This window comes from Megalops cyprinoides, chromosome 10 (genome assembly GCF_013368585.1).
Source record: "Megalops cyprinoides isolate fMegCyp1 chromosome 10, fMegCyp1.pri, whole genome shotgun sequence".
NCBI lineage: Eukaryota > Metazoa > Chordata > Actinopteri > Elopiformes > Megalopidae > Megalops > Megalops cyprinoides.
In genome coordinates, this window is record NC_050592.1 from 61,222 (window position 1) to 85,820 (window position 24,599).

Below are 24,599 nucleotides of genomic sequence, written 5' to 3' on the forward strand. Positions count from 1 at the left end.
AATTAACAGTCCTTTGAGTTCTTTTAGGCAGCACTGACTTTCCAATTGTCCTCTGAAACTGGACTTTGTGTCCCTGTTAACTCAACTTTTAATCGACAATTTAAAAATTAAAGTAATTTGTCATATAGAAATCGGTATTTCCCTTTATCCTCTTGGGAGAAGGGCGGGCAGGTTTTGGGCATACCACCTGTCCACCAAGTGGCGGTGGTCTGATGACGTCGAATGCATTTCTCTTGCACCTCGATGCGCTTTGGAAGAAACGAGCACTTTACGTAGTTTGGTAGGTCAGAGTCGGGTAGAATGTTCCGCTAAACTGAACAACATACAAGCAGAGTTAAAGTGCTCTCCTGGAAGCTCGTATGTCAGCTGTTTATATTAACCGGAAGGAGATGGTCTTGGTCGAACGAAGTAAGACGGGAAAAAGGAGAGAAAGAAAATAACTGTTTTCCATTACCGTCCACCTGTCGACGAAAAAGAGAGGATCGTTGGAGTACCGTGCAGAGTATTTACGCACGTATAAGCGTAAGAGTCCATTGTGGTCGCAACTCAAAGAGAAACGTCGATACCCAAAAGTTTTTCTTTTTCACGTCTCCCCAACTGTGACAAATTCTGACAATTTACCGCACCACCTGTCCCGAAAAATACCACCAAAGGTAAGTCAAAGAATGTGCAACTGCAGCGAAGTAGTTACAGTATCGAATACACAGTAAAGGCTGGTCGCTAAATGGGAGAAGGAATGATCGAATCGTTTGTTATGACTCTTAGTTTTTAGTAGTTATTAACAAATAAAAGAAGTTAATGTGGCATCCTGTTAGTGGTAATTGTGATAACGGCTTTAAAATGTTTAGTCTTTGTAAAACTGTTGTTCATAAATATATTTTCTCAGTAACAGTTACCCATAACCACAAAAGTCGTGTTATTTGTTATTTATTGTATTATATCCATAAATTTGTAATTAATTTGAATTATTTCTCCTCATTTGTGTTTGCTAGTTGCCCTATTTGACAGATGTGCTCAAAACAACTTGCTTTGCACTTTGGTTTATTTAACTTGTTTAACCCATCTTTGCCCACACCTGTGGTTATTTTACATTTTTATATCTTTTTGACTTTAACAGGTTTATAACATCAACAGGCCAAACAACATTTCAATTATTGGACAAGATTTTCAGTGAAGTTGAGCCTTAAGTTCTTTGTTATTTGAGAGATGACAGAGAAAAAACATGGTGAGTGATCCATGATCCATGTGCATTCTAGAGTGGGCTTTTTAAAATATCTTTCAGGTATCAGATAGATGAGTCAGATGTTAAAGATTAATAGAAGCAGTTGCAGCATACCTGATGTATCATGTATTACGTGTGTTCTCTTGTCTGAGGACAGGGATTTTTTGTGGAATATCTATGGACTGTTGTAGGAAGCTAATATATCCATGTGTACACTTATCTAGCATTCCTCAGATTCAGATGAAGTGGTTGGATGTACAATTAAAGGAACCTTTGCTGTTCAGAGAAAGCTAAGTCTTGTTTACCCCCAAATTACCCAATAGTATTAGCTTTATCAAATATAAATAATTTTTATTTATTTGCAATTAATTTGATCTGCTGATGGTTATAAATTGTGGGTAAATGGTAATCGTAGGGAGTACAATTCTGTTGAGCAGAAATAGTATTTCTGTGGGCTGTGACTAGGATCAGATTTTTAAACTGATGAGACCCATAAGGATCTGTAAAATTTAATAATAATTAAAATGCAGTTTTACAGTGGCTCTGGGGTTCATTCAGCCTGAGTAATAACATAACTAATTTCCCTTAGGAAGACAGAGATATGATTCTATGTTTGAAACATACTGCCCTGTGGATCATAGCTATACATACTTTATCTTGACATTGCAGTTTAAAGCAGGTTTTACTATTGGTTTTACCTTATGTTATCTCCTTTGCAAAATAAATTTTTGAGTTCTTCTAGACAACGTCTTGATTTCCATGTCAAATTGTGACTTTCTTTCAGGTTACAGTGTGTTTTGGTTTTCAAAATAGGGGTGTTCCAGTTAAGGGGTTCTGTTTTGGGGCTTTTTTTGGGTATTTCATAGACACAAGGGTAGAGGGCATCAGGTCAGGCTCAGGTCAACAATCCTGGTAAATAAATGTAGCTACACTGTAAAGCCAGCCAACTCCAACAAGTTAGTCTAACTGGGGAAAGGCTGCTGGTTATTCTAGGTGATAGTTAAACATGTAAGTTATTGTAATTAAGTTGCATTTTAAGGTATTATTGTGCACCAAAACATATCTTTTCACCCACCTGGGATGTGTGACTCTTTGGGAAGCTCAGGAGGCGGATCCTATTGGCAGAAGTTGACATTAGATATGTAGCCCCTTACAATGGGACAAACCTGCCATTGTTTCTTCTGAGCAATATTTTAATTCAAGATACTTTTTTCAAAGTAGACAGTTTGCTAACTCACTGACTGACAACATTTAACAGCTTAATATATGAACATTGCCAGCCAGCAAACATAGCCAGTGTGTTCCTGCCTATTAGATAGCAAGCCTGCTAGCAGGGGAAGGTTTGCTGTTTGCCTTTGGTCTAGCTGGTTAGTGAGACATGCAAGAATGGTTGGATGGCTGTGATGTGTGAATGTGTAGTGGAGTTTGATTATGAAGTGGTTTTGGGGTCACAGAAGGTGGGACAGTAGGCTGAAGCAGCAGTAAGTTTCTGGACAAGCAGCAGTAGCTGGCTGGCTAGTAACTAGTCATGATGGGGGCAATCAGAACAACAGCATCACTGGTTGTTTGCTGTAGACTGAAAACCTGCTTCCTTATACTGCACCTTGGCCCTATAAACCCAAATGCTGCCCTCACAGAGATCTAACATCCTTAATGTCATAATGTCAGAGGCTCTGGCTTGCTGCTTCACCTGCTGATTAGTATATTTACAGCATTTTATTTTATACTTTCACTGAAGCACTTGTGTATAGTAGTAGGGAGACAGTAGTATTGTAACAACACGACTTCAGTTGTGTTCAGTTATACTATATTTATATATACTATATTTGTATACGCACAGGCTAAGAGCATCCGCTGGGAGCATGCACATGGCTAAAATGTTTGTTAATTGAGGGCTAGAGTTTTAAAATAAAAAGAAGTTGAATTACTTAGGTAATGGGCTTATTTTTAAATGTTTGTTCTGACACAATGAAGAAATGAAAATGCCCAGCTTGCAATGTAAGTGGATTCTGGAGAGACTAGCAAAGTCTTGGTCACACCCTGAGTGTGGATTTTTGTGTCTGTTGATAGTTGTTAGTTGGTTATTTTAGCTTCAGTGACAAAGCTAAGATTTTGTTTATACAGTTGAAGACAAACCATTGGGTAATGTTACTTTTAGAGAAATCCATCTTTACAAAAAAGTGGGCTAGTGCAACCTAAGCCTGGAGTTTTCCCTGGCCTGTTTTCTTACATGTGTTTTAGTTCTCCAGTTCCAGCAGGTCGATGTATCCTCACTTTCAAGCCACTTGTTGAACAATTATCCCATTGCTGTGCTGCGGTCACCTCAGCTGCTCATTTCATTACTCCAAATTATGCAGAGAGGCATGAAGACAGCCAGTGATGTTCATGTCCATTGATACTGTCACATGTCAGTCAGTCTTCTTTAGCAGATAACACAGCCATAAATTAAAATCAAGACCATGTATACATGTTCAATGAAAAGTTATGCATTCCGAATGGCTCATTGTATCTTTTTCTGTTTGGACAGCCTTTAAAACCTTTGACAGTGGCAACAAGTTTGTCAGTTTTGGGCGGAATATTGGCATGTATATAATGTAAGCCCCACTATGTAAGCATTACAAGAAAAATTACCAGTAAAAGAATGAAAGAATTACCAGTAAAATGCATTCAACTTAAAGAGATGCCCAAGCAGTTTCAAAGCTACTGGAGGAATACTGATTTATTTGTTCAGGAAAGTTAAAAAATAATTCTTACAGAAAACAATAGCCCTGGCATGTTTCATATACAGAGAACTAATTAAATAAGCCCTGTATACACTGTCAGTAGGAATATGTACATAAAGAGTTATTGTAAATAACATAGAAATTTTGACTAAAATTATCTCTCATGTGTTTTCTTTCACCTGTGGCCCTCTATGACTGTACTTTTCAATCAGGGTCAGATCTTGTAATTTTATTTTAATAAGTGAGCATGATATATTTTTTATGTATTTATGAGTGTGAGGTAGTGATCATGGAATTGATAGTCAAGGTGATGGCTGTAAATTATTGTGTTCCTCCAAATGATCTCCTTAAAATTTGCAAGACTGTTTATAGTTTCATCCCCTGTAGAGCTACACTGCAGACCGATGAACATTGATGCATCTCATGTGTTTTTCTGTCACATGAGATGCTGTTGATCAGATTCATGATTTTTTTCAGTTTCATTATTATGCCACTAGTTTTTTTTTCCCCATAATTGGTGTAAAGAATGAAGATAGATTATGTATGGTTATTTCAAATATTTCAGGTAATAGCAACATTGTTTGATCGTTGCTATTTAACAGTGTCATTTCATGCTGAGATGCTCTCATGTGGTCAGCATTGTCATTCATTGTGTGAGAATATGTCACAGTTAACCAAGGCATGTATTGCTGATTAATCTGGCACAGGTCAGTCAATTAAACATAATGTAATTGGACTCACCTCTGCAGAGTGTAATGAGTACTCACCTCAGCAGAGTGTAATGAGTACTCACCACTGTAAAGTCACATGTCAAAATTTTCTAAGATGAGTGAACCCTGTTAATTTAAACTTACATTCCTAGATTTGTCACCATTGTATTTCAAGTTAACATGAAGTAATATTCTTCTAATAGCAGCAGTAGTTTGGTTTCTTCCCTGATCTAATGGTATGAGGAGACTGTCTGAACAGAATGATCATATATGAATTCTCTTTTGGGTGGGGGGTGGGGGACTGAGTGGGCCAAATTGGCCCTCGGACATGGCTTCTCAAGAAGCTAATTTGTCTTTCAGTGAATCTCAGGTTTGTCTCAGTGCAGCTCCAGTAAAACAATAGGACCGTTTGTTCTGCGGTAGCCGACTCCAGGAACACTGGTGCATGCAGGGGCACCACATGGCTTCTGGGAATTATCTGCTATTGAGCGAAAGGTGAGCTGGAAATGGCCAAAGGAAGACAGCAGCTGAAAAGGTCCGGCTCCATAAATATTCTGCCAGTTTCTCCCTCCCATGTTGTTACGCATAAGGGCCCTCAGGAGGAACAAAAACACATTAATCAGGGTTCCTGTTGGTGAGGGTGTGATTGTGGCTAGTATGTTTAGTAAAAATGTCTTTTCCTCAGATCAGCCGTTTTGACTCATTCCTCAGGAGAGCTTGCATTATGCTCTGGGATCAGTCCTTTTTCATCCTAAACTGATGTTCACACTCTAGCCCCTCATGTCTTAGCCTTTAATGTTGCTCTGTGCTCTTTAGGGTTGTACTATTGATGTTGCTCACCTATAATGTATGGAGAGTGTTCAGAGTGTGATCCAAACTGTTTTCAGTTTTTATGAATATACAAATTGTGTTTTTAAGAACTGACATGCCTTTGCAGTGAAGGAGGTATCAAAAGCTGAAAAGGACTCAGAATGTTTGGCCATACCTGTTTTTAGAATTACAGCTTTTCTGGCATATGATCTTGATATTATTGGTCATTCCTTTTGCTTGAAACAAGTCCAGCATGCTACATGAAGTATTATGCATGTTAATGGTTTTAGGCATGTCTGAAAAATAAAGAATCTGGAAATTCTTTATATTGCTTGTGTCACTGAAAAAGAACTTGTATTCTAAGCTTTTGTTCTATGTTCTGCTGAAAGGATACTCTGGTTCATTGGGTTAGGATTACTCTTTAATGTGGGTTTGTTGTGGAGGACACTTCATCAATATGAATAGGGAGTAAGGTAAGATGTATAAACTCCTGATTTGTGCTCAACAGCTTTTGGTCTAATGGAGAAAAAGTGATCCCTACCAGCACCCCTCCCCCCATGCTCCCTGTATTGTTCAGTTACCCCTTCCAGCCTGGTACTGACCCCAGAAAAGGGGCGGGGGGGTGTCTTTTTTCACTCTTCACATTTCCAGACAGGTGATTAGAGGCATAATAAGTCATTCCTGTTTCCTCTGCTGGTCGGCACCCACTGGCTGCTGGATGGCCCCGGCTTCCTCTGTGAATTCCAGTCGCCGTGTTGGCAGCCTGCATCAGAATGCTGCTTCTTTCTTTTGCAGTGTGAAATGAGATGTAGAGATGTTTTTATGATAATGATTAGACATGTTCGTTTTCATTTTTGGAGTTCGCTTTCTTGAGTAAAGTGATAAGGATAGCTTTAGAAATATATCTGTAAATTATTTGAAATCATACAAAACAAAGAGGAGGTCAGCTTTAATTTGTTTTAATAAAGGTAGATAATGTGCTGCTATTGCCAGTGAAAAGACCTATCCTGGCCCTTTAGACATACAGCTTGTTTGTTTGCACACGGTCACGGGTTAGGTGGCACGGTCTCTGTAACGGTCCCAGACAGCCGGCCTGTGTTTCCCAGCTCGGACGGGCTCCTGGGTTAATGTTCAAACTGAGTTCCACTGTGGAACAGCCGTTTCATTAAGTTCAACAAGCAGCTGGCATGGTATGTCTCCCACAGCTTGTGTGACTGAGGATGTCTGTGCAACTGTGGGTGTACACTTCTATATGTGTTCAGCTATGAGTACATACAGCTTTCAGTACCCATTAAAGAGTCCACACTATCATTGGTTTTGTCCTGTAAATGAATGAGTGAATTCATATTTCTACCTGCTATTGTAGTTCTGTCCTTCTGCAGATACAGGTTGCAGAGGTCTTTCTGTACAGTCAGTTAAGTGGCTTAGACAGTAAATGTGTTTATTTCAAGAGCAGTTTGAACCCTTGGCAGGGGTTTGAAAGCAGCCGTATCATTTGCAGACACTGACAGGGAGCCCTCACTGATGCTGGGTAGGTTGGCCAGGGTCCCCTTGTCGCTCCACTCTCAACACCCTGGGATTCAAGTGGATGTGTATTGGTTTCTCAGATATCATCAGGAGGATGTGCCTATCCTCCAGTGGTGTTTGCCCCGGTGTACCGTGGGACTTGTAGTATGAACAATAGTCATGGTGGGTATGCGTGTGTATGGAAGGATTGCACATGCTTTGCCCCACTCTTCACACTGTACACAACCCATTGCAGCTTACCATTTCATAGCTTAGGTTAACATCTGGGTAGAAATCCTATGACGTCAAGATTTAGAATTCACTGGCACATTCACTGTCAGTAAAGATCCGCCGATTTTGATCTGGTCAGGTTGATTTTAAGTGTTGATGAAATTGTGGGTGGGATGGGAGTTGAGAAATTAGTGTAACTTACGGTTGTTTTGTTCCTTCATCAATGTGTGATCTAAAATAGAAAAGATAGCTATTGCTCCTCCTTTTGCTTGGTTATTTTGAATTTTTAAATGGAAGAAAACTTGCTAAGGAAAAGGTGTTTATGAAACACAATGTTTTATATTTTGTCCAACATCTGCTGAGCCTGTTATAGAACAATATATTTACTCCCAACAGCGAGGATTTCTGAAGCTGCCTGCTTATCCATACCGCTCTGGTTATTCTTTGGGACAAAATGAGTTTGTGGAGGCTGAAGATGGCAGTGAAATCACCAAAGTTTGCTTTAGCTCTGTGGAAAATTGACAGACTTTGAACTATTGATCTGGCTCATTTGCTACCTACACAGTCCTGAGGGGACAGGGTCCTGCCATTGACTGTCTGATTTCACAGATCATTCTATCAGTGAATTAGTGCTTCCCCCCAACTGGTGTAAATGCTCCCATGAAAAGGTGACAGGAAGTCATGGTTGTTAGGGTCTGATGTGTACGTTGCTCTTTCCTATAGGAAATCCTGGGATGGTGTTCCTGACCCCCTGCCGACTGGCGGCCATCTTTCTGACTGTGCTGCTCCTCGGGGGGATTGGAGTGGCTGCCTGGGCTGTGGGTAAGTAGCCTAAACATAGATAGACAGTAATGTTAATATCCTTCCATGAATTTATGATGTCTGCAGGTGAATTGTTGGATAAAATCTATTGCAAATTTAGATTTTAATTAAGAAATTTAGATTACACATTTAGATGTGTAAACGGTGTTAATGTACTGTCTCCACACAACAATATCCAGAGCTTTGGTTAGACAGTGCTCCAAAGCTACATGATCTGAATGGTCTCACAGCAGGAAGAGGCAGGAGGGTGACACTGAGGGAATGCTGGGAGCCCATCAGAATCATCACGATCAGCATCCTCACTGCCCGCTGAAAATGCAGTGCAGTGCGTTTACTGTGACATCACAGTAAACAAATTCAGTGCAAAGCAAAGTTAATGACAGAGTTGATTAAGGATCATTTAAGTGGAATAATCACCTAGTTTGTTCGTACCGTGGAAAAGAGGGAGAGTTAGAAGCATCTCTGCTGAATTCTTAAAGCCCTGTGTGCAAGCACAAGTTTAAAGCTAGAAGTGGCCAAACTCGGAATGAGTTTGCAGTGGTAGGGTATGGAATCATTAAAATGGAACCGGCTGTTGGATAAACTTTTGTATTTATTTGGATGCAGTGCTTTGTTTCACATTTCACATTCAAGGTGTTGAAATGTTGTATTTTTCCCTTAGTAACATTTCTGAGCAAGGCAGAAGACACAGGATTATATGAGGGTAAGTGAATATGATGTTTTGTGTCTTGTTTACTTTGTACTCGTCGTTAGATAATTGTAGGCTCAAGTATATTGGCATATTGGAGGGCACTGAGAGATATCCCTCAGACATGTTGGTTCCCTCTGTACTCCCCCAGTCCAGGTTAAGTCTGCTAATCTCCTGCTCAGTGTGTTCGACCACACCCTAGGCAGGTGGAGGTATGTCTGTTCCTCCAGCTCCAACCAGATTCTGGCCAGCATCAGCTGCGAGGAGATGGGATTTGTCAGGTAAAACCCAAAGTAGCACCAGAATACAGCAGCAAAACACATACCGACACACAGCACTGACACACCGCACTGACCCCCAGCAATAATACACACACAGCACTGGCACACCGCAGCACTGACCCCCAGCAATAATACACACACAGCACTGACACACCGCAGCACTGACCCCCAGCAATAATACACACACAGCACTGATACACCGCAGCACTGACCCCCAGCAATAATACACACACAGCACTGGCACACCGCAGCACTGACCCCCAGCAATAATACACACACAGCACTGACACACCGCACTGACCCCCAGCAATAATACACACACAGCACTGGCACACCGCAGCACTGACCCCCAGCAATAATACACACACAGCACTGACACACCGCAGCACTGACCCCCAGCAATAATACACACACAGCACTGATACACCGCAGCACTGACCCCCAGCAATAATACACACACAGCACTGGCACACCGCAGCACTGACCCCCAGCAATAATACACACACAGCACTGGCACACCGCAGCACTGACCCCCAGCAATAATACACACACAGCACTGGCACACCGCAGCACTGACCCCCAGCAATAATACACACACAGCACTGACACGCCGCAGCACTGACCCCCAGCAATAATACACACACAGCACTGACACACCGCAGCACTGACCCCCAGCAATAATACACACACAGCACTGATACACCGCAGCAATGATCCTCAGTAATAATACACACACAGCACTGACACACTGCAGCAATGATCCTCAGTAATAATACACACACAGCACTGACACACCGCAACAATGACCCTCAGTAATAATACACACACAGCACTGACACACAGCACCAGTATAACACTGACACACAACACTCGCATATACCAGCACCAATGTATAGCACTAACACAAAACGTCAACATAGGACAGCACCGACATAGCACTGATACATAGCAGCGACACAGTAGCATGTGTTTGTTACGATAGTGTGTGGTTTTGTGAATTGTTCTTTGTTTTACCCTTTGTTAGTGCCTTATAATGGAGAAATTTCTCCATTGCAAGGCATTAACAAAGACTGTTGGATTGTCTGATGAGATCAGACAAATTATAGTATTGTAAATTGTAGTGAGTGGCGAACCGTGCCTATCAGAACTGGGCCTTCTGTACCTCACTAATGAATAATATGGGGTGTCCCTGGCCGTTTTTCTGCTTTAGGCAAAATATAATTTTACTGCTCCATCTTTGAAAATTGCATTGTTCTACTTACGCATATATACATACACACACACACACCATCGGACATCACAGAGGCAGTCACTTTATGTGTGATCTGATATAGGCAACATTGCCAATATGGTCGTATTTCCAAGTTCACTACTAGTTAGCAATTATTCAACAAGTGTATGGGAACAAAATACAACTAGTTCAACGAGATGCAAGACTGTAGCAAAAGCAGCAATAAAAATTCAGTTTCACTCACCAATGATGTTCGCTTGAAGACGAAATCCATCCTCCTGTCCTTTTGGATGAATTTCTCAATAACCCGGTCATAAAACTGATCGTTGCCTCAACCCTTTCACACGTACAATCACACTGATGTGATTTGCGGTTTAGTGTGTATGCTAAAAACGGTGTGATTAGACCACGACATCGGAAAAATTCTAGCTAATTTTATCTTTGAGGAAACAGTGATTTAACATTAAAAAATGTAGCAAATGCGGTGGTGAAAACTATGAGAGGCTTAATAATACTAAAGAAAACATAACAAACCATGTAACATAACATGCGCGCTACATAGCATAAAGTAAGTTACGTGCGAAAGGGTTAAGATGACCTGCTGTGTTTTGGTGTTTTTGTGTAGCCTTAGTTAAACAGCTAAGATTCACGCACCCTTGTCGGTCCCAAACAACAAGCACTCCCAGCAGTAGAGCCTCTTGTGTCGAACTGAGCCTGTAAGCCAAGTGTATCACTCCCAGTTGCTAGCCTGAAAATGGCGAACATAGCCTGCTTTTGCAGATTGATTGAGCTCAAGATGTTCGTGAACGGTCTTGAAAAGGGCACTGATAATAAATCCGCGACACTATCATCTCCACCTGCTGCGTCAATATCATCTCCACCTGTTGCCATTTTCAACGTGGGCTATCAATCGCTAGTTAGCACTAAGCTAGGTCTCGTGTCTGAGACTCTGAGTGAGTGAGCAGGTCTTCTAGAATACCCTGGAGCTGTGGGAAAATCTGAAAGAATATGTTCATTGGCTACAAATCCAAATATGATGGGTTGATCAAATAGTCCAAATGTACGCTCTCATTCCGTTTAATGGTCAGGGCATTCTATCAAGGATATAGAATACCCTGGATGGAGGATATTCTCCTCAGAGACTCCATAGAAAAATATCTGATTGGTTGCATTTTTTCCAACACAAAACCACTCAAATGCACAGTGCAAGGACAGAAAACACCAGAAACAAGTCAGCGTAACACTGCAATATTACAGATAAGCTACACGAGATGTTTTTTATTTATTTTATTTAAATTAATTCTATAAATTTTATTTATAGAATTAATCAGATATGTTTTTTATTTTTTCATTTGGGGATTCCAGGGCCTTCTCTGAATACCTTGAAGGCCCTGACAATTCGCCACTGATTGTAGTAAATCTCCATCTCTTGTGCAGGGCACTGAACTATTCTGTGTCCACAATTCCTGATGGCAGCAAGGACGCTGAGGATTTCTTCTGTGTGGATGCCAAGGAGTTAGTGTTTGGGAAGAAGATAAAGGAGTTCCTCTCTCCCTGGTAGGCTGTTTGACTGGAATTGTATGCAGTTTAATAAAAAGATGTGGTCTGGTAGAGGGGATGTCATTGATTGGAGCCTGCTGTCAATATTCGTCACAGTAGGCCGACTTCTAGAGACTGCACCTTGGCTCCCCCACCCAAGCATGAAGTCTCATTCCTTTTTTGTGTAGTTTTACAGCAGAGTAAATTGAAGTTTTACTGTAGGGCAAATTTTACGTTTTCTGTTAGGTGTGATGCGGTGCAAAAAGTAATATGGCTTCCATTGCACTTGTGCACTAGTTATCTTAGCACTGTTAGGGGCTGACATATGTTTCAATACTAACAGGAGTGCCATATTTTATGCCACTTTATTAGATGTGCTTGAACTCACTCCTAGGGAATCACTCTGGATAAGAGTGTTTTTGAAAATATAAAATGAAAGGTTTTCACAACTTATGGTGCATTGGAACCCTTGTTCTGTGCCTGTCTGGATTGCCTTTGGTTGTCCACTTTTCTCCACGTTAAACTTCATGTAGTAACAGGAGCAGTGGACCAGCATCCACTGGTTAGTGAAGATTTTTTTTCTCCTACTTTGCTCTACAGCTCATGTGAAAGTGGAGAGGTACTGAAAGTGCTCTGTCAAGGTGAGTTGAATAGAGATTATTTGCTCAGCCAATGGTTCAGTGCTTCCGCTTGTTCACCCCCCTCTCTCTCTTTGTCCCCTCCCATCTCTCCCTGTCCCCTCCCATCTCTCCCTGTCCCCTCCCATCTCTCTCCCTGTCTCCTCCCATCTCTCTCCCTGTCCCCTCCCATCTCTCTCCCTGTCCCCTCCCATCTCTCTCTGTCCCCTCCCATCTCTCCCTGTCCCCTCCCATCTCTCTCCCTGTCCCCTCCCATCTCCCTCTCTGTCCCCTCCCATCTCCCTCTCTGTCCCCTCCCATCTCCCTCTCTGTCCCCTCCCATCTCTCTCTGTCTCCTCCCATTTCTCTCCCTGTCCCCTCCCATCTCTCTCCCTGTCTCCTCCCATCTCTCTCCCTGTCCCCTCCCATCCCTCTCTGTCCCCTCCCATCTCTCTCTGTCTCCTCCCATCTCTCTGTCTCCTCCCATCTCTCTCTCTGTCTCCTCCCATCTCTCTCTGTCCCCTCCCATCTCTCCCTGTCCCTTCCCATCTCTCTCTGTCTCCTCCCATCTCTCTCTCTGTCCCCTCCCATCTCTCCCTGTCCCTTCCCATCTCTCTCTCTGTCTCCTCCCATCTCTCTCTGTCCCCTCCCATCTCTCCCTGTCCCTTCCCATCTCTCTCCCTGTCTCCTCCCATCTCTCTGTCTCCTCCCATCTCTCTGTCTCCTCTCATCTCTCTCTCTGTCCCTTCCCATCTCTCTCTGTCCCTTCCCATCTCTCTCTGTCTCCTCCCATCTCTCTGTCTCCTCCCATCTCTCTCTGTCTCCTCCCATCTCTCCCTGTCCCTTCCCATCTCTCTCTGTCTCCTCCCATCTCTCTGTCTCCTCTCATCTCTCTCTCTGTCCCTTCCCATCTCTCTCTGTCCCTTCCCATCTCTCTCTGTCTCCTCCCATCTCTCTGTCTCCTCCCATCTCTCTCTGTCTCCTCCCATCTCTCTCTGTCCCCTCCCATCTCTCCCTGTCCCTTCCCATCTCTCTCTGTCTCCTCTCATCTCTCTCTCTGTCCCTTCCCATCTCTCTCTGTCCCTTCCCATCTCTCTCTGTCTCCTCCCATCTCTCTGTCTCCTCCCATCTCTCTCTGTCCCCTCCCACCTCTCTCTGTCTCCTCCCATCTCTCTCTGTCCCCTCCCATCTCTCTCTCTGTCCCCTCCCATCTCTCTCTCTGTCCCCTCCCATCTCTCTCTCTGTCTCCTCCCATCTCTCTCTGTCCCCTCCCATCTCTCTCTGTCTCCTCCCATCTCTCTGTCTCCTCCCATCTCTCCCTGTCCCCTCCCATCTCTCTCTGTCTCCTCCCATCTCTCCCTGTCCCCTCCCATCTCTCTCTCTGTCTCCTCCCATCTCTCCCTGTCCCCTCCCATTTCTCTCTCTGTCCCCTCCCATTTCTCTCTCTGTCTCCTCCCATCTCTCCCTGTCCCCTCCCATCTCTCTCTGTCCCCTCCCATCTCTCTCTGTCCCCTCCCATCTCTCTCTGTCCCCTCCCATCTCTCTCTGTCTCCTCCCATCTCTCTCTGTCCCTTCCCATCTCTCTCCCTGTCCCCTCCCATCTTTCTCTGTCTCCTCCCATCTCTCCCTGTCCCTTCCCATCTCTCTCTGTCTCCTCCCATCTCTCTGTCTCCTCCCATCTCTCTCTCTGTCTCCTTCCATCTCTCTCTGTCCCTTCCCATCTCTCTCCCTGTCCCCTCCCATCTCTCTCTCTGTCTCCTCCCATCTCTCCCTGTCCCCTCCCATCTCTCTCTCTGTCCCTTCCCATCTCTCCCTGTCTCCTCCCATCTCTCCCTGTCCCCTCCCATCTCTCTCTCTGTCTCCTCCCATCTCTCCCTGTCCCCTCCCATCTCTCTCTCTGTCTCCTCCCATCTCTCTCTGTCCCTTCCCATCTCTCTCCCTGTCCCCTACCTGTCCTCCTCCCATCTCTCTCTGTCCCCTCAGTGTTTCTCCCTGTCACTCTGCTCCCTGTCATTCTCCCTCTCTCAGTGCAATAACCATTTCTTTGCTACTTTTCTTCCTTGGCTGTCCCTGCAGACTGTGGGCGTCGCAGTCTGACGGAGGACAGAATCGTGGGGGGCGAGGAGTCCAGGCTTGGTCGCTGGCCGTGGCAGGTCAGTCTGCAGTACGATGGAGCGCATCAGTGTGGCGGCTCCATCATCTCAGACCGCTGGATCGTCAGTGCTGCCCACTGCTTCCCTGAGTGAGTTTCCTCATAAAGAATCAGGAATGTTATTTCAAACCTTCAAACAAAGCAGAGGACTGATATGATTCTTGCAATGAAGAGAAATTGAATTTGCATTCTTAGGAATGCAGTTGTCTCATTATCAATACAGAAACTCACTCACTATACTGTATGAATGTCCTGCTCCAGGAGATACCATCATCTGAGTCGCTGGCGGGTGCTCCTGGGGTCCATTTACAGAACAGCCACTCACAAAAGCGTGCATGTGGCTGAAGTTAGGACTGTAGTCTTCCACAGCAGCTACCTGCCCTTTGTGGACCCCAACATCGATGACAACAGCCGTGACATTGCCATCCTGGCCCTCACCACCCCGCTGCAGTTCACAGGTGAGTCAGCCCTGCTGGGAGGTAGAAGTGCAAAAATCCTCACCGATGTGACTAGCAGCAACACTAATAGGGCAGCAGTGTGACATAGTGGTAAGAAGCAGGGCTCATAACCCGGAGGAGCAGGGCTCGTAACCCAAAGGAGCAGGGCTCGTAACCCGGAGGAGCAGGGCTCGTAACCCGGAGGAGCAGGGCTCGTAACCCGGAGGAGCAGGGCTCGTAACCCGGAGGTGCAGGGCCTGTAACCCAAAGGAGCAGGGCTCGTAACCCGGAGGAGCAGGGCTCGTAACCCGGAGGAGCAGGGCTCGTAACCCGGAGGAGCAGGGCTCGTAACCCGGAGGTGCAGGGCCTGTAACCCGGAGGAACAGGGCTCGTAGTATAAATGTAAAGCATGTAAAAATAGTAAGTGGTGTAAGTGGGTCTGGATAACAGTGTCTGTTAAACAAAAAATATAAACGTCAGTGCCATTTACTTCAGGTGTTGTTACAGCTGCTCTCCACACAGTGGCACTAATGCTGTAACAATACTAAAGCCGTAGATTACAACATCTTGGCTTTTTACAGGATGCTAGCTGCTAGCAGTTAATTTGAACACAAATTAAGATAACACAGATAACACAGTCCTAATAAAATACCACAGAAGAAATATATATCTCTAGATACTTCTGTAGAAAAGTGTTCACAGAGTAAGCCTGCCTAATTTCTTGAGGTAATGTGTTCCATATTTTCAGTACATAAAAACAGAAAGCCACCTTCCTACTTTTTTACTTTTGAACTTTGAACCTTAAAACCTTAAACATTAGAACCTAATCTGCAAATTCAGCTGGGGCATAAGCATCCCCAGATTCACACCTAAGTCTTGCAGCATCCTAGACAACTGTGCTGCTTACATTGTATTATACTATAGAGCTTTCCAGCTCAGAGCCTGATCCTAATTCTTAAACTCAATGGAATATTGAAACCTTCAAGACTAAAGTGTTTCCTGGCAAGTTTATGGTAAAAATAATGTGATTTGTGTTATGCAAGGGTTTGGGCCATTACCCCAAATAACAGAGAGGTGAGTGTATGCTGAGTGTGAGCATTATTAGCGTAACTATGGACTCTAACATTATCAACATATTTGCATTATTGCTGTTTATCTTATTCATTATTGTTGTATGAACTTTTCATAATTTGAGAAAGTGGGAAATTGAGCTCTGTGTAAATGTCAGGCGGCTAAAAAGTTACTGTAAATTTCTTGAGCTTTGATGGTGCTCTCTCTGTTTCCATTCCTGCTATCGCTGCAGTCAAATGCTGTCAAATAATTCAAAAACCTTTTAAAAGTGAATGTAAATGATAGGTAACTGCACCTGAATTGTGAGGATTCGGGAGCTAGAACGGAAGAGCAGTGACCCCTTCAGTCTCTGCATGAGGCGCATTCTCTCTTCCTGTCAAGCAGACTACATCCAGCCCGTGTGCCTGCCCACCTACGGCCAGCGGCTGGTGGAGGGGAAGATGGGCACAGTGACGGGGTGGGGGAACACCGAATACTACGGTGAGCAGGCTCACATGTGAATACATGCAGTAAATGGAAACAATGAAGATCATGTAGTGAATTATTAAAGAGAGGACAGAAGTAATGTTGATCTACAGTCTAACAAAGGAACCATAATGTTAACGCACCTGCCTCAGGCCAGCCTCCCGATGTGCTGCAAGAAGCAAATGTTCCCATCATCAGTGATGCTGTCTGCAATGCCCCTGAATACTACGACAACCAGATCACCACCAGCATGTTCTGTGCAGGGTATGAGAAAGGAGGCATTGATGCGTGCCAGGTAAATCACATCACCCTGATACTGCTCTAGTTTCATTGCTCAAAGAACAGTCTTCCTCCATGGCTGATGCGGACTGTTTCTCCTGTGTCTCACGGCTGTGTGTGTCTGCATGTCTCAGGGGGACAGCGGGGGTCCATTTGTGTCGGAGGACACGCTGTCGAAGGCCCGGCGCTACCGGCTGCTGGGTGTGGTCAGCTGGGGCACTGGCTGTGCCATGGCCCGGAAGCCGGGGGTGTACACCAAGGTGTCCCGCTTCCTGCCCTGGATCAGCGCCGCCATGCGGGTGAGCAGGACCACACCCCAACACTGTCTCACCGCACGTCTGTCCTGCTCCAGTTACAGCTACAGAGAAAACAGAAAATCAGACTCAGCATAAAGTTACAGTTTGTGAGCGCCAAATGTAAATGTTTTGTTTGGATACCAGATATGGAAAATAATACCTGAAACTTCTGAAAGTGAAATAAGGGCCTCATGGTCACTGCTGAATCTCCATTTTCTCAGTAGCAAAATTTAGTTTCACGGTCAAATACGAATGTTGGTGGAAGGACACCAAACCACCCTGCAGCTTTCAGGAGCTGATTTTGAAAAACCCAGTGGCCACTATAGATGGACGTAGTAATCTACAACACTACCTCTCTGATCTCCTCTCTCTCTGTCCTCCACAGTCCTTTGAGAATGTTCCAGGTGTACACAAAATGTCCCGCACATGAAGACCTGACGGCCCCTTTGCTGCCACAGGGATGTGACAGAAAGGCCTCTTTGCTTTCATCCCCCGGAGCCGAGACATCCTGCATCTCCCCTGTGAGGCTCAATGCACTTAGAGGGATCTGCCAGGGGAAACATGCACATTATACCACAATGATTTTTTACACAAAAAGAAACATTTAGGTTTCTGTTAACTGCCAACCTGTTCTGATGTACATGTCTCACTGCCAATAGCATTTTTTTTAATCAACAGAACTTCTTAAATATTTTATTCTGTGTTCTTTTTAAGGATGTAGCAGTTGCAGATTGGGGAATGAATATGTCCTATTTTATTGTTAGTGGTTTCTGAAATGAGACCCCAGCTGTGTGCTGGTTTGGTCCTTTTCAGAGTTTAGGCCTTGCTCTCACTCACACTGATTTTATGTGGAACGTAAAACTGTACAGTAACAAACTCTATAGAAAGGAAACAGAATTTCCTATGATATTTGGTGCATAATCAAACAGTTATTTGTAATTTGGGGCAGAATTTGGACTAGCAGGCTTCAGTCTGGCAACATGGAAAGGCAGAACTGGTACAAAGAATGAGATGGTAAGGAAAGACTTGCTGAAAGTCCATGGTGTCTTAATTCCTTATGGTATTTTAAATAGATGTATTCTGCATTAAATCTAATCATCTATAAGATGACAGTGTTATTAACATGATATGCACCTGTGCATTAATATTGAATTATTTCATGTAAAGTTTTGAAAATACAAAAACAGCTTCTACAGATCTTTGAGGAAGTAGCAAAAGAGAGACACTCATCTAACAGTCAGTCTAACCACAAAGCACTTTAGTGACAGCTTCCAATAATAAAAATAAAAAAGGGTGGTATGTTTGTATTAGTGAACAGTAAACTTATAATGCTGTGTAACAGAAAGCAAGGTTTTCGTCAGCCTCACAGCCTGGGTTGTGTCAGCAGACAGTGATGTGTCTCTGCCATGGGGCCAACAGCTCACCAGCTGCACTTGGCTCAGCTTCTGCAAGTGTGCAAACAGACTAGTGTACAATCATGATTCCAAATTTGGTAAAGAAGGGGAAGAAACATAATGGAGAACGGAAAATGAATATTCATATTATTGTTTAAATTCAAGGACAAAATGCATTGTGGCCACACTGACTGTAGGACTTAGGCCTCATAGAGTTTCCAGCAGGACATTGATGGGATGTACAGCAAAAATGAGTGCAAATCAAAATAACATTTTATTAACACTGTGCTACACTTGGCTTCATGAGCCATAATACAGCACCACCCTGTAAACACAAAGCTCTGCCCCAGAAAGGCAGCAGGTATGGATGTGCTGACCTCTCTCTGACCACATCTGGAGTCTGTAGCATCTCAAACTGTATGTAGCTGTGGTTGGATCAAAAACCCAGATGAGCACAAAATACATTCATTTCTGTATAATTGTCAGTAGGTTTTTTGTTTGTCTCTTTCTCATGAATATACTATGAATTGATCTGTTGCACAATGGTTTCCCTAATGGTAAGATAAGAAAATACTCTGAATTTGTTTCTGCTAGACCAGTGATTTTTCAGACTTTTTTCACGCAACCCATATTTTTAAAATGACAATCCATTTTCTCTAAGTGCAATAGGCCTAGTGTTGTTATCATTAGTAGGCTATTATCAAACAAAGTCACCGGCCGGTGACATACCATATTCAGAGCAAATTCAGCATGGCAGTTCACAAAATCCATGGTTTGTGTGTGCCCACTGTCAGGCAAGCATATCAGCAGTTTATGTGTGTTTGTGGGAAAAGGAAGGAGGCGGGTCACTTTGCAACTTTCATAGTTTGGGCTGGGATCGGCTTTGTGCTCTTACCCAGAATATTGTCACGTTTCTCAAGCACTGGGTCATGATCCAAACTGGACTGTGAATTTCACTACTGGATTGCACATGAAAACCCCCTCTGTTAATGGTCATGAAGTAGCATTAAGTGACAATTTTAATCAAGCAGTCGAACAGCAGTGACATCTACTGTTGCATTGCAGGACTCATTTTTGACATTGAGTTTTAAAGGTAGCACCATAGTATATCTTTGTTAGCTCAGCTGGGTAAAATAGCTAGCCATGTATTATAACTGGAAAATTAGGAAATTAGTCCTAACATCAATTTCATCTCTGCCGCACTGTATTTACAACATGTAAAACTAGCTGTCTAAAACAATAACTAGCTAGCAAAAATCACCTCCATTGCTAATATTTGCTACATGCCAGTAAATTAGTCAGATAGCGAGCTAACACTCTGCCTTACCTTAAAAACCTAAAAAACCTTAATGTTGAACAGAACAGGTTACTCACTGTGTGCTGTAAATAACTGCTTCCTGTGGCTACAATCTGAGACCCACCTGTGGGTCCTGACCCAGACACTGAAAAACAACTAACTAGACAAAGGTCAGCTGTCATTTTTTATTTTCCTTTTTTTTTTTACAGTAGGAGTGTGTCCAACCTTTGGGTTCTTCTCTTTGGCTAATAACACTTTATAAGTTATAAAAAAAACACCAGTATCTACTCATCTCCAGACAACTGGAGGCATGCGGATTTCTCTCCTCAAGTTCAAATATCTTCTTTACAAAACAAATCAGGAGTCAGAAGGTGGCAATTGCCTATAATATTAACAAGGAAATTCTGTACATTCTGTACAGGCTATTTCATGTAGCTGTTAACCTACATGAGTGGAAAGCACAAAATAATTGTGTATAAGCTGAACTATTTTCCCTGTCAGAGATGTTATTTGACTGTAAATAACCTCATAAATATGCACACTTGTTTCAGAAGTATTAACGGCTGAGCCAAATTGAATGTAAGGTATACAGCTAGCTAGCTAGCTAGAAAGAAAACCAGGTTCGCAAGTCAAATGACTAGTTTTCCTCGTCACAGTGTGTGCCCACGCAGTCAGCCAGTCAGTTCCCTTCCACCTGGGGAAACCGCAAGCTGTAGGCACTCTTACCAGGTCACTCTCTCCCTACTGCTGTGAGCTCAGCTGAAATGCCCCAATTCAGCTTTCAAGCTACCCATATAAAGCAACCAGCACAGTACTTTGTTTCAAATGAAATAGAGTTGATTCAGTACGATATATAGAAAATTAAAATCAAATGTGTAGCTGGGAAGGAATTTTTGATTAATGATGAGGCTGTGGTGCAGTCACATGGTCATGGTGGAATGGTGTGTCACTGAGGTGTGTGTGCATAGATATGCAGTACAGAGATATGTAGTCACAGTGTTCATGAATTGATTGTCAATAATTCTGTCCAGTTAAAATGGAATTATGAGTGAATCACATATTTAAGTGGTTTCTCAGAATCAAATGTTCATGTTTTTTTCCAGCTATGGATTTTTCCCAAAATAGTCTAATGATAGTTGTAGTCATATCAATATTTATATTTTCTGACTAAGTGGCACATCCCAAGTAACAAGACTGGTATCAAATACATGTTATGAAAAGAGAATCACAATACCTAATGTCTCTAGTCTCAGCTAAAAATGTTCCTGAGGGTTTTACCTTTTTAATGGGATTAACGAATTGAATTACACATCCACGTCACCTGCTCTTGAATAGAAAGGTAAATATTCCTCTCCTGCGCCAAAGCCCATGGCATCTATGCCAGTTATTTGCCTACTATAGAATTCTAGAACATCAAAAAAAAAAAATTATTTACAAAAGTACTAGTGTTCCACTGCATTCCAATGGTGAAGGTCAAGATGCTCTGCTAAAAAAGACCTGAGGCCTGCTTTAGTCATGTTGTTTCTTTCAGTTGTTTTATGACAGCTATATGGTGTTCTAAATTCTCAACCAGCTGTGGATATTGTAAAAAAAAGAACAAACTAGTCTTGACATGGTCAGCTTGGCTTAATTTCTTTACTAGCTCATATTAGTATATCAGCGTAAGTTCCATAATTCCTTTAGTATGATAGTTTAAGATGTTTTTAATTTTACAAGAGGAAAGCTCTTCAAATAATTTAAATATGTAAAACATTTTATTTTTGATTTATTATTTTTGACCTTTTTGACAAAACAGGAGACATCTGTGGCATAAATAAGGCACAAATACTTTCAATGAAGAATGCAATCTACAAACATTACAGATCAGGGGTTGCCAAACTGTGGCCTGTCAGCCAGCTGTGGCCCCCACAGCCCAGGCGCTAAAGCAGACATTCAGTTACACCTCTCACTGTGCCTTTAAGGTCCCTTTATAAACAATTACTGCTGCCTAGCAACCAAATATCAGCTGCCATCCTGGCTTCAGTCAGGGACTAGCTAGCTAATGGACTTCCATTTTATATTCTTATTTACCTAGCTAGTCTTTGGTGTTGATTTTCTGACTGGATCAGTTTAACATGGGCATATGGCAGGAGAGCAGAATCTGGTTGAAATTGAGATCTATGTTGTTGCAAATTTTTAAATATGTGCTCAGAAATATGTGATAATGTTAAGTAGTGAAAGTAGTCAGTTTCAGGTCAGTGTGAAAAACAGAGATCTGTCATTTTTACTGTCATTTCATATTTTTTTATTTGCTCTTTGGGCATGCCAGTAGTCATGATTAGTGTCAGTATGTTGGGAAAGCAGATATATTTTTTTCTGTTTTCAATGGGAGAAGAGGCTGTGATGTGATGTGAAGGCATTTTTTCCCATGGGGGTTATGTGTATTATTCAAATCCAGTATTCAGGTTCAGCATTACTTTCCTTTCTGCGAATATTTTAGCTGCTTAAATTGTGAATTCAGTACATGTGAACTTCCATACAGTAACGGTGAAGGTTGTGGGTGATGTGGTTAAGCAGCACTTACAAATGACTAGAAGAAGGGAAGAAGGGATCGCATCTGGCCGCAGGCCGAGGTTGTTGACCCCCTTGTGGACGTCATACAGAGGGTCAAGGGAGAGATGGGGTGCAGGAGGGATGTTGTGAACAGCTGATGCAGAAACAAGGTGGTAAGTGTGATTTTTATAAATGTGGATGGGATTTATTTTGTATAGATTTGGTAAATTGCACAGAGATTGTCTGAAAATTCTCTTCCCAAATCCTTGTTTGGAACTTCATTTATTTAAGTAATGTCAGCTCCAGGTTTAAGAGTGTCCTTTTTTCTGTCTGAATGGGAGTACATGTGACATTAAGAATGTATAGTAAATAAAATGTATGGATTTTGATCATGAATGCTATTTTCCCCAATTTAGATCACTATCACCAAAACTTTGAGAAGCCTTGATATAGATGAATCAGTATTTCTGACTTATTACATGAAGGCTGTACTAAAGGCCTTTATGCTTATGCATATTAAGTATGTGGAAGAGGATTTCTTGGCTCACTTATTTTATGGCCTGATTAAGTCTGTCATGATTTTGTCCTCCTGCTTCTTCTCGTGCAATACCAAAGAAGACAAAGAAGACATAGAATTATCCAATGAGTTCGGATTGGTTTTAAACCGATTTTGAGAAATACAAAGGAACTGCAGTTGTAGTGGGACTGATATATGACACCGCATGGAGCACACTGTAGAGCCGACCTGGCTGGGGCATCAGCTAACCAAGGTAGACAATTATGGGATGCATTAATTGAGTGAGAGGTTGTCTGTTACCATGACTGCATGTTAGAAGTCAGCAAGCAATGTGTCTCAAGTTGCCTCTGCTCTAGCTGGTGGAAGAGGCGAGGAGCTGTGCTCATGTAGAGTCGTTCCCTTTGCTTTAAAATGACAACATGTACATGTGCAACATGGCTGCTTTATCAAGTACAATGGAACTGTCTTATATGTCCGCATGTATATCTTATGCTGGATTTCAGCACGACTTGTTTGCTCTGTGTCAGACATCCACGGTTTGTCTAGAAATGATTTTGGACACGACTTTTAAGCTGCTTGCACTTCGCACAATTTTGTTTCATTTAGTCTTGTCTCAGTGATGAACTTAAACTTTTGTGAATGTTTGTATATTTTCTGTCCTCACAAAATGATTATTAAATACTTAGGACTGGCACATGCATCATAATTATTAATAATGAGTTATAATCTTTATTCTGTTCAGTTGAAAAAATGTGTGAGAAAATTGAGTATTTTCCTGCAATAAAGATTTCATTTTAACAATTGTTTATCCAAGTCACCATTTTTCTTAACTTCAGGTCTGATGTCTTTTGTCATGGAAGTGTGAAACTTCAAAATACATCAAACAGTAAATATTAAAATTTAATTTTGAATTTGGTTCAGATCACAGTTTTAGTTTATAATCCATCATTTGGTCATGTTAAGCCCAGGGCTGGCCTATCTGTGGTCCTGTAGCCCTGATGCGTGGGTGTGTGCATCTGACACACCTTTCAAACCAAAGTCTGAAAGTCTGGCATTTTCTCTTTGTATGTCCATAGCAAAGTCACAACGCAAAGCCATTTCGAGCTGATTCTGTGGGGAAGCCCATGAGTACTAATTCTCTGCCTTAGTAAGATATACATTACTAAGCAATAATAATACACATTATTTATATTGTGCCTTTCATGCATAGTTTTGCAGCCCAAAGTGCACACAGGGGAGGAAAAAATACAAATAAACAAATGATAAAACACAGTAATAAGAAACAGTAAATTAATAAAAAAATCACAGGAACATGCAGAATAAAGGCATTGGTAAAATAAAGACATAAGTAAAAAACAGGATTAACATTTCAGTCATTTAAACACTAATAAAAAATGTGTTTAAATTTATTATTATTGTCATCAATGGATGGTGTCTCTCTAATGGGTAAGAAATTCCACAGGTTAGGTGCATAAAACCAAAAGTAATGAACCTTCAGAATATCAGGAAGGCCAGCATCTGCAGATCTGGGAGAACATTGGGACTGGTATTTTATAAAATGAGATATTCTGGTGCTACCTTTTAAAATAAGAAAAAGAATCTTGAAATCATTTCTAAAACTAACAGACATGTAATGACCTGAACACTGGCATGGTGTCCGCTCTGTTTTGGCTCTGGTTAAATCATGTGCTGCTGTGTTCTGAGCAAGTTGCAGCTATTCAATGCTTTTTTAGGGAGATCAGAAAAGAGGACATCGCAGTACCATAAAGCAATGCATTA

The 24,599-nt window shown here is 42.3% G+C and overlaps 1 protein-coding gene across 2 annotated transcripts; it reads left to right on the top strand.

Moving 5' to 3' along the window:
• The first annotated feature begins 267 nt into the window (after window positions 1–267).
• hpn (hepsin) lies at window positions 268–23,525 on the top strand. 2 transcript variants are annotated; one of them, XM_036538725.1, is made up of 13 exons: window positions 268–653; window positions 1,118–1,225; window positions 7,926–8,024; window positions 8,686–8,727; window positions 8,864–8,993; window positions 11,662–11,781; window positions 12,364–12,404; window positions 14,457–14,622; window positions 14,794–14,990; window positions 16,425–16,520; window positions 16,658–16,800; window positions 16,919–17,083; window positions 17,466–23,525. In XM_036538725.1, the coding sequence occupies exons 2-13, from the start codon at window positions 1,207–1,209 to the stop codon at window positions 17,508–17,510; spliced, it is 1,263 nt and encodes a 420-aa protein (XP_036394618.1). In that variant the 5' UTR covers window positions 268–653; window positions 1,118–1,206; the 3' UTR covers window positions 17,511–23,525. The 2 variants fall into 2 exon arrangements, with proteins under 2 accessions (XP_036394618.1, XP_036394619.1); XM_036538726.1 differs by lacking the exon at window positions 1,118–1,225.
• Window positions 23,526–24,599: the final 1,074 nt, after the last annotated feature.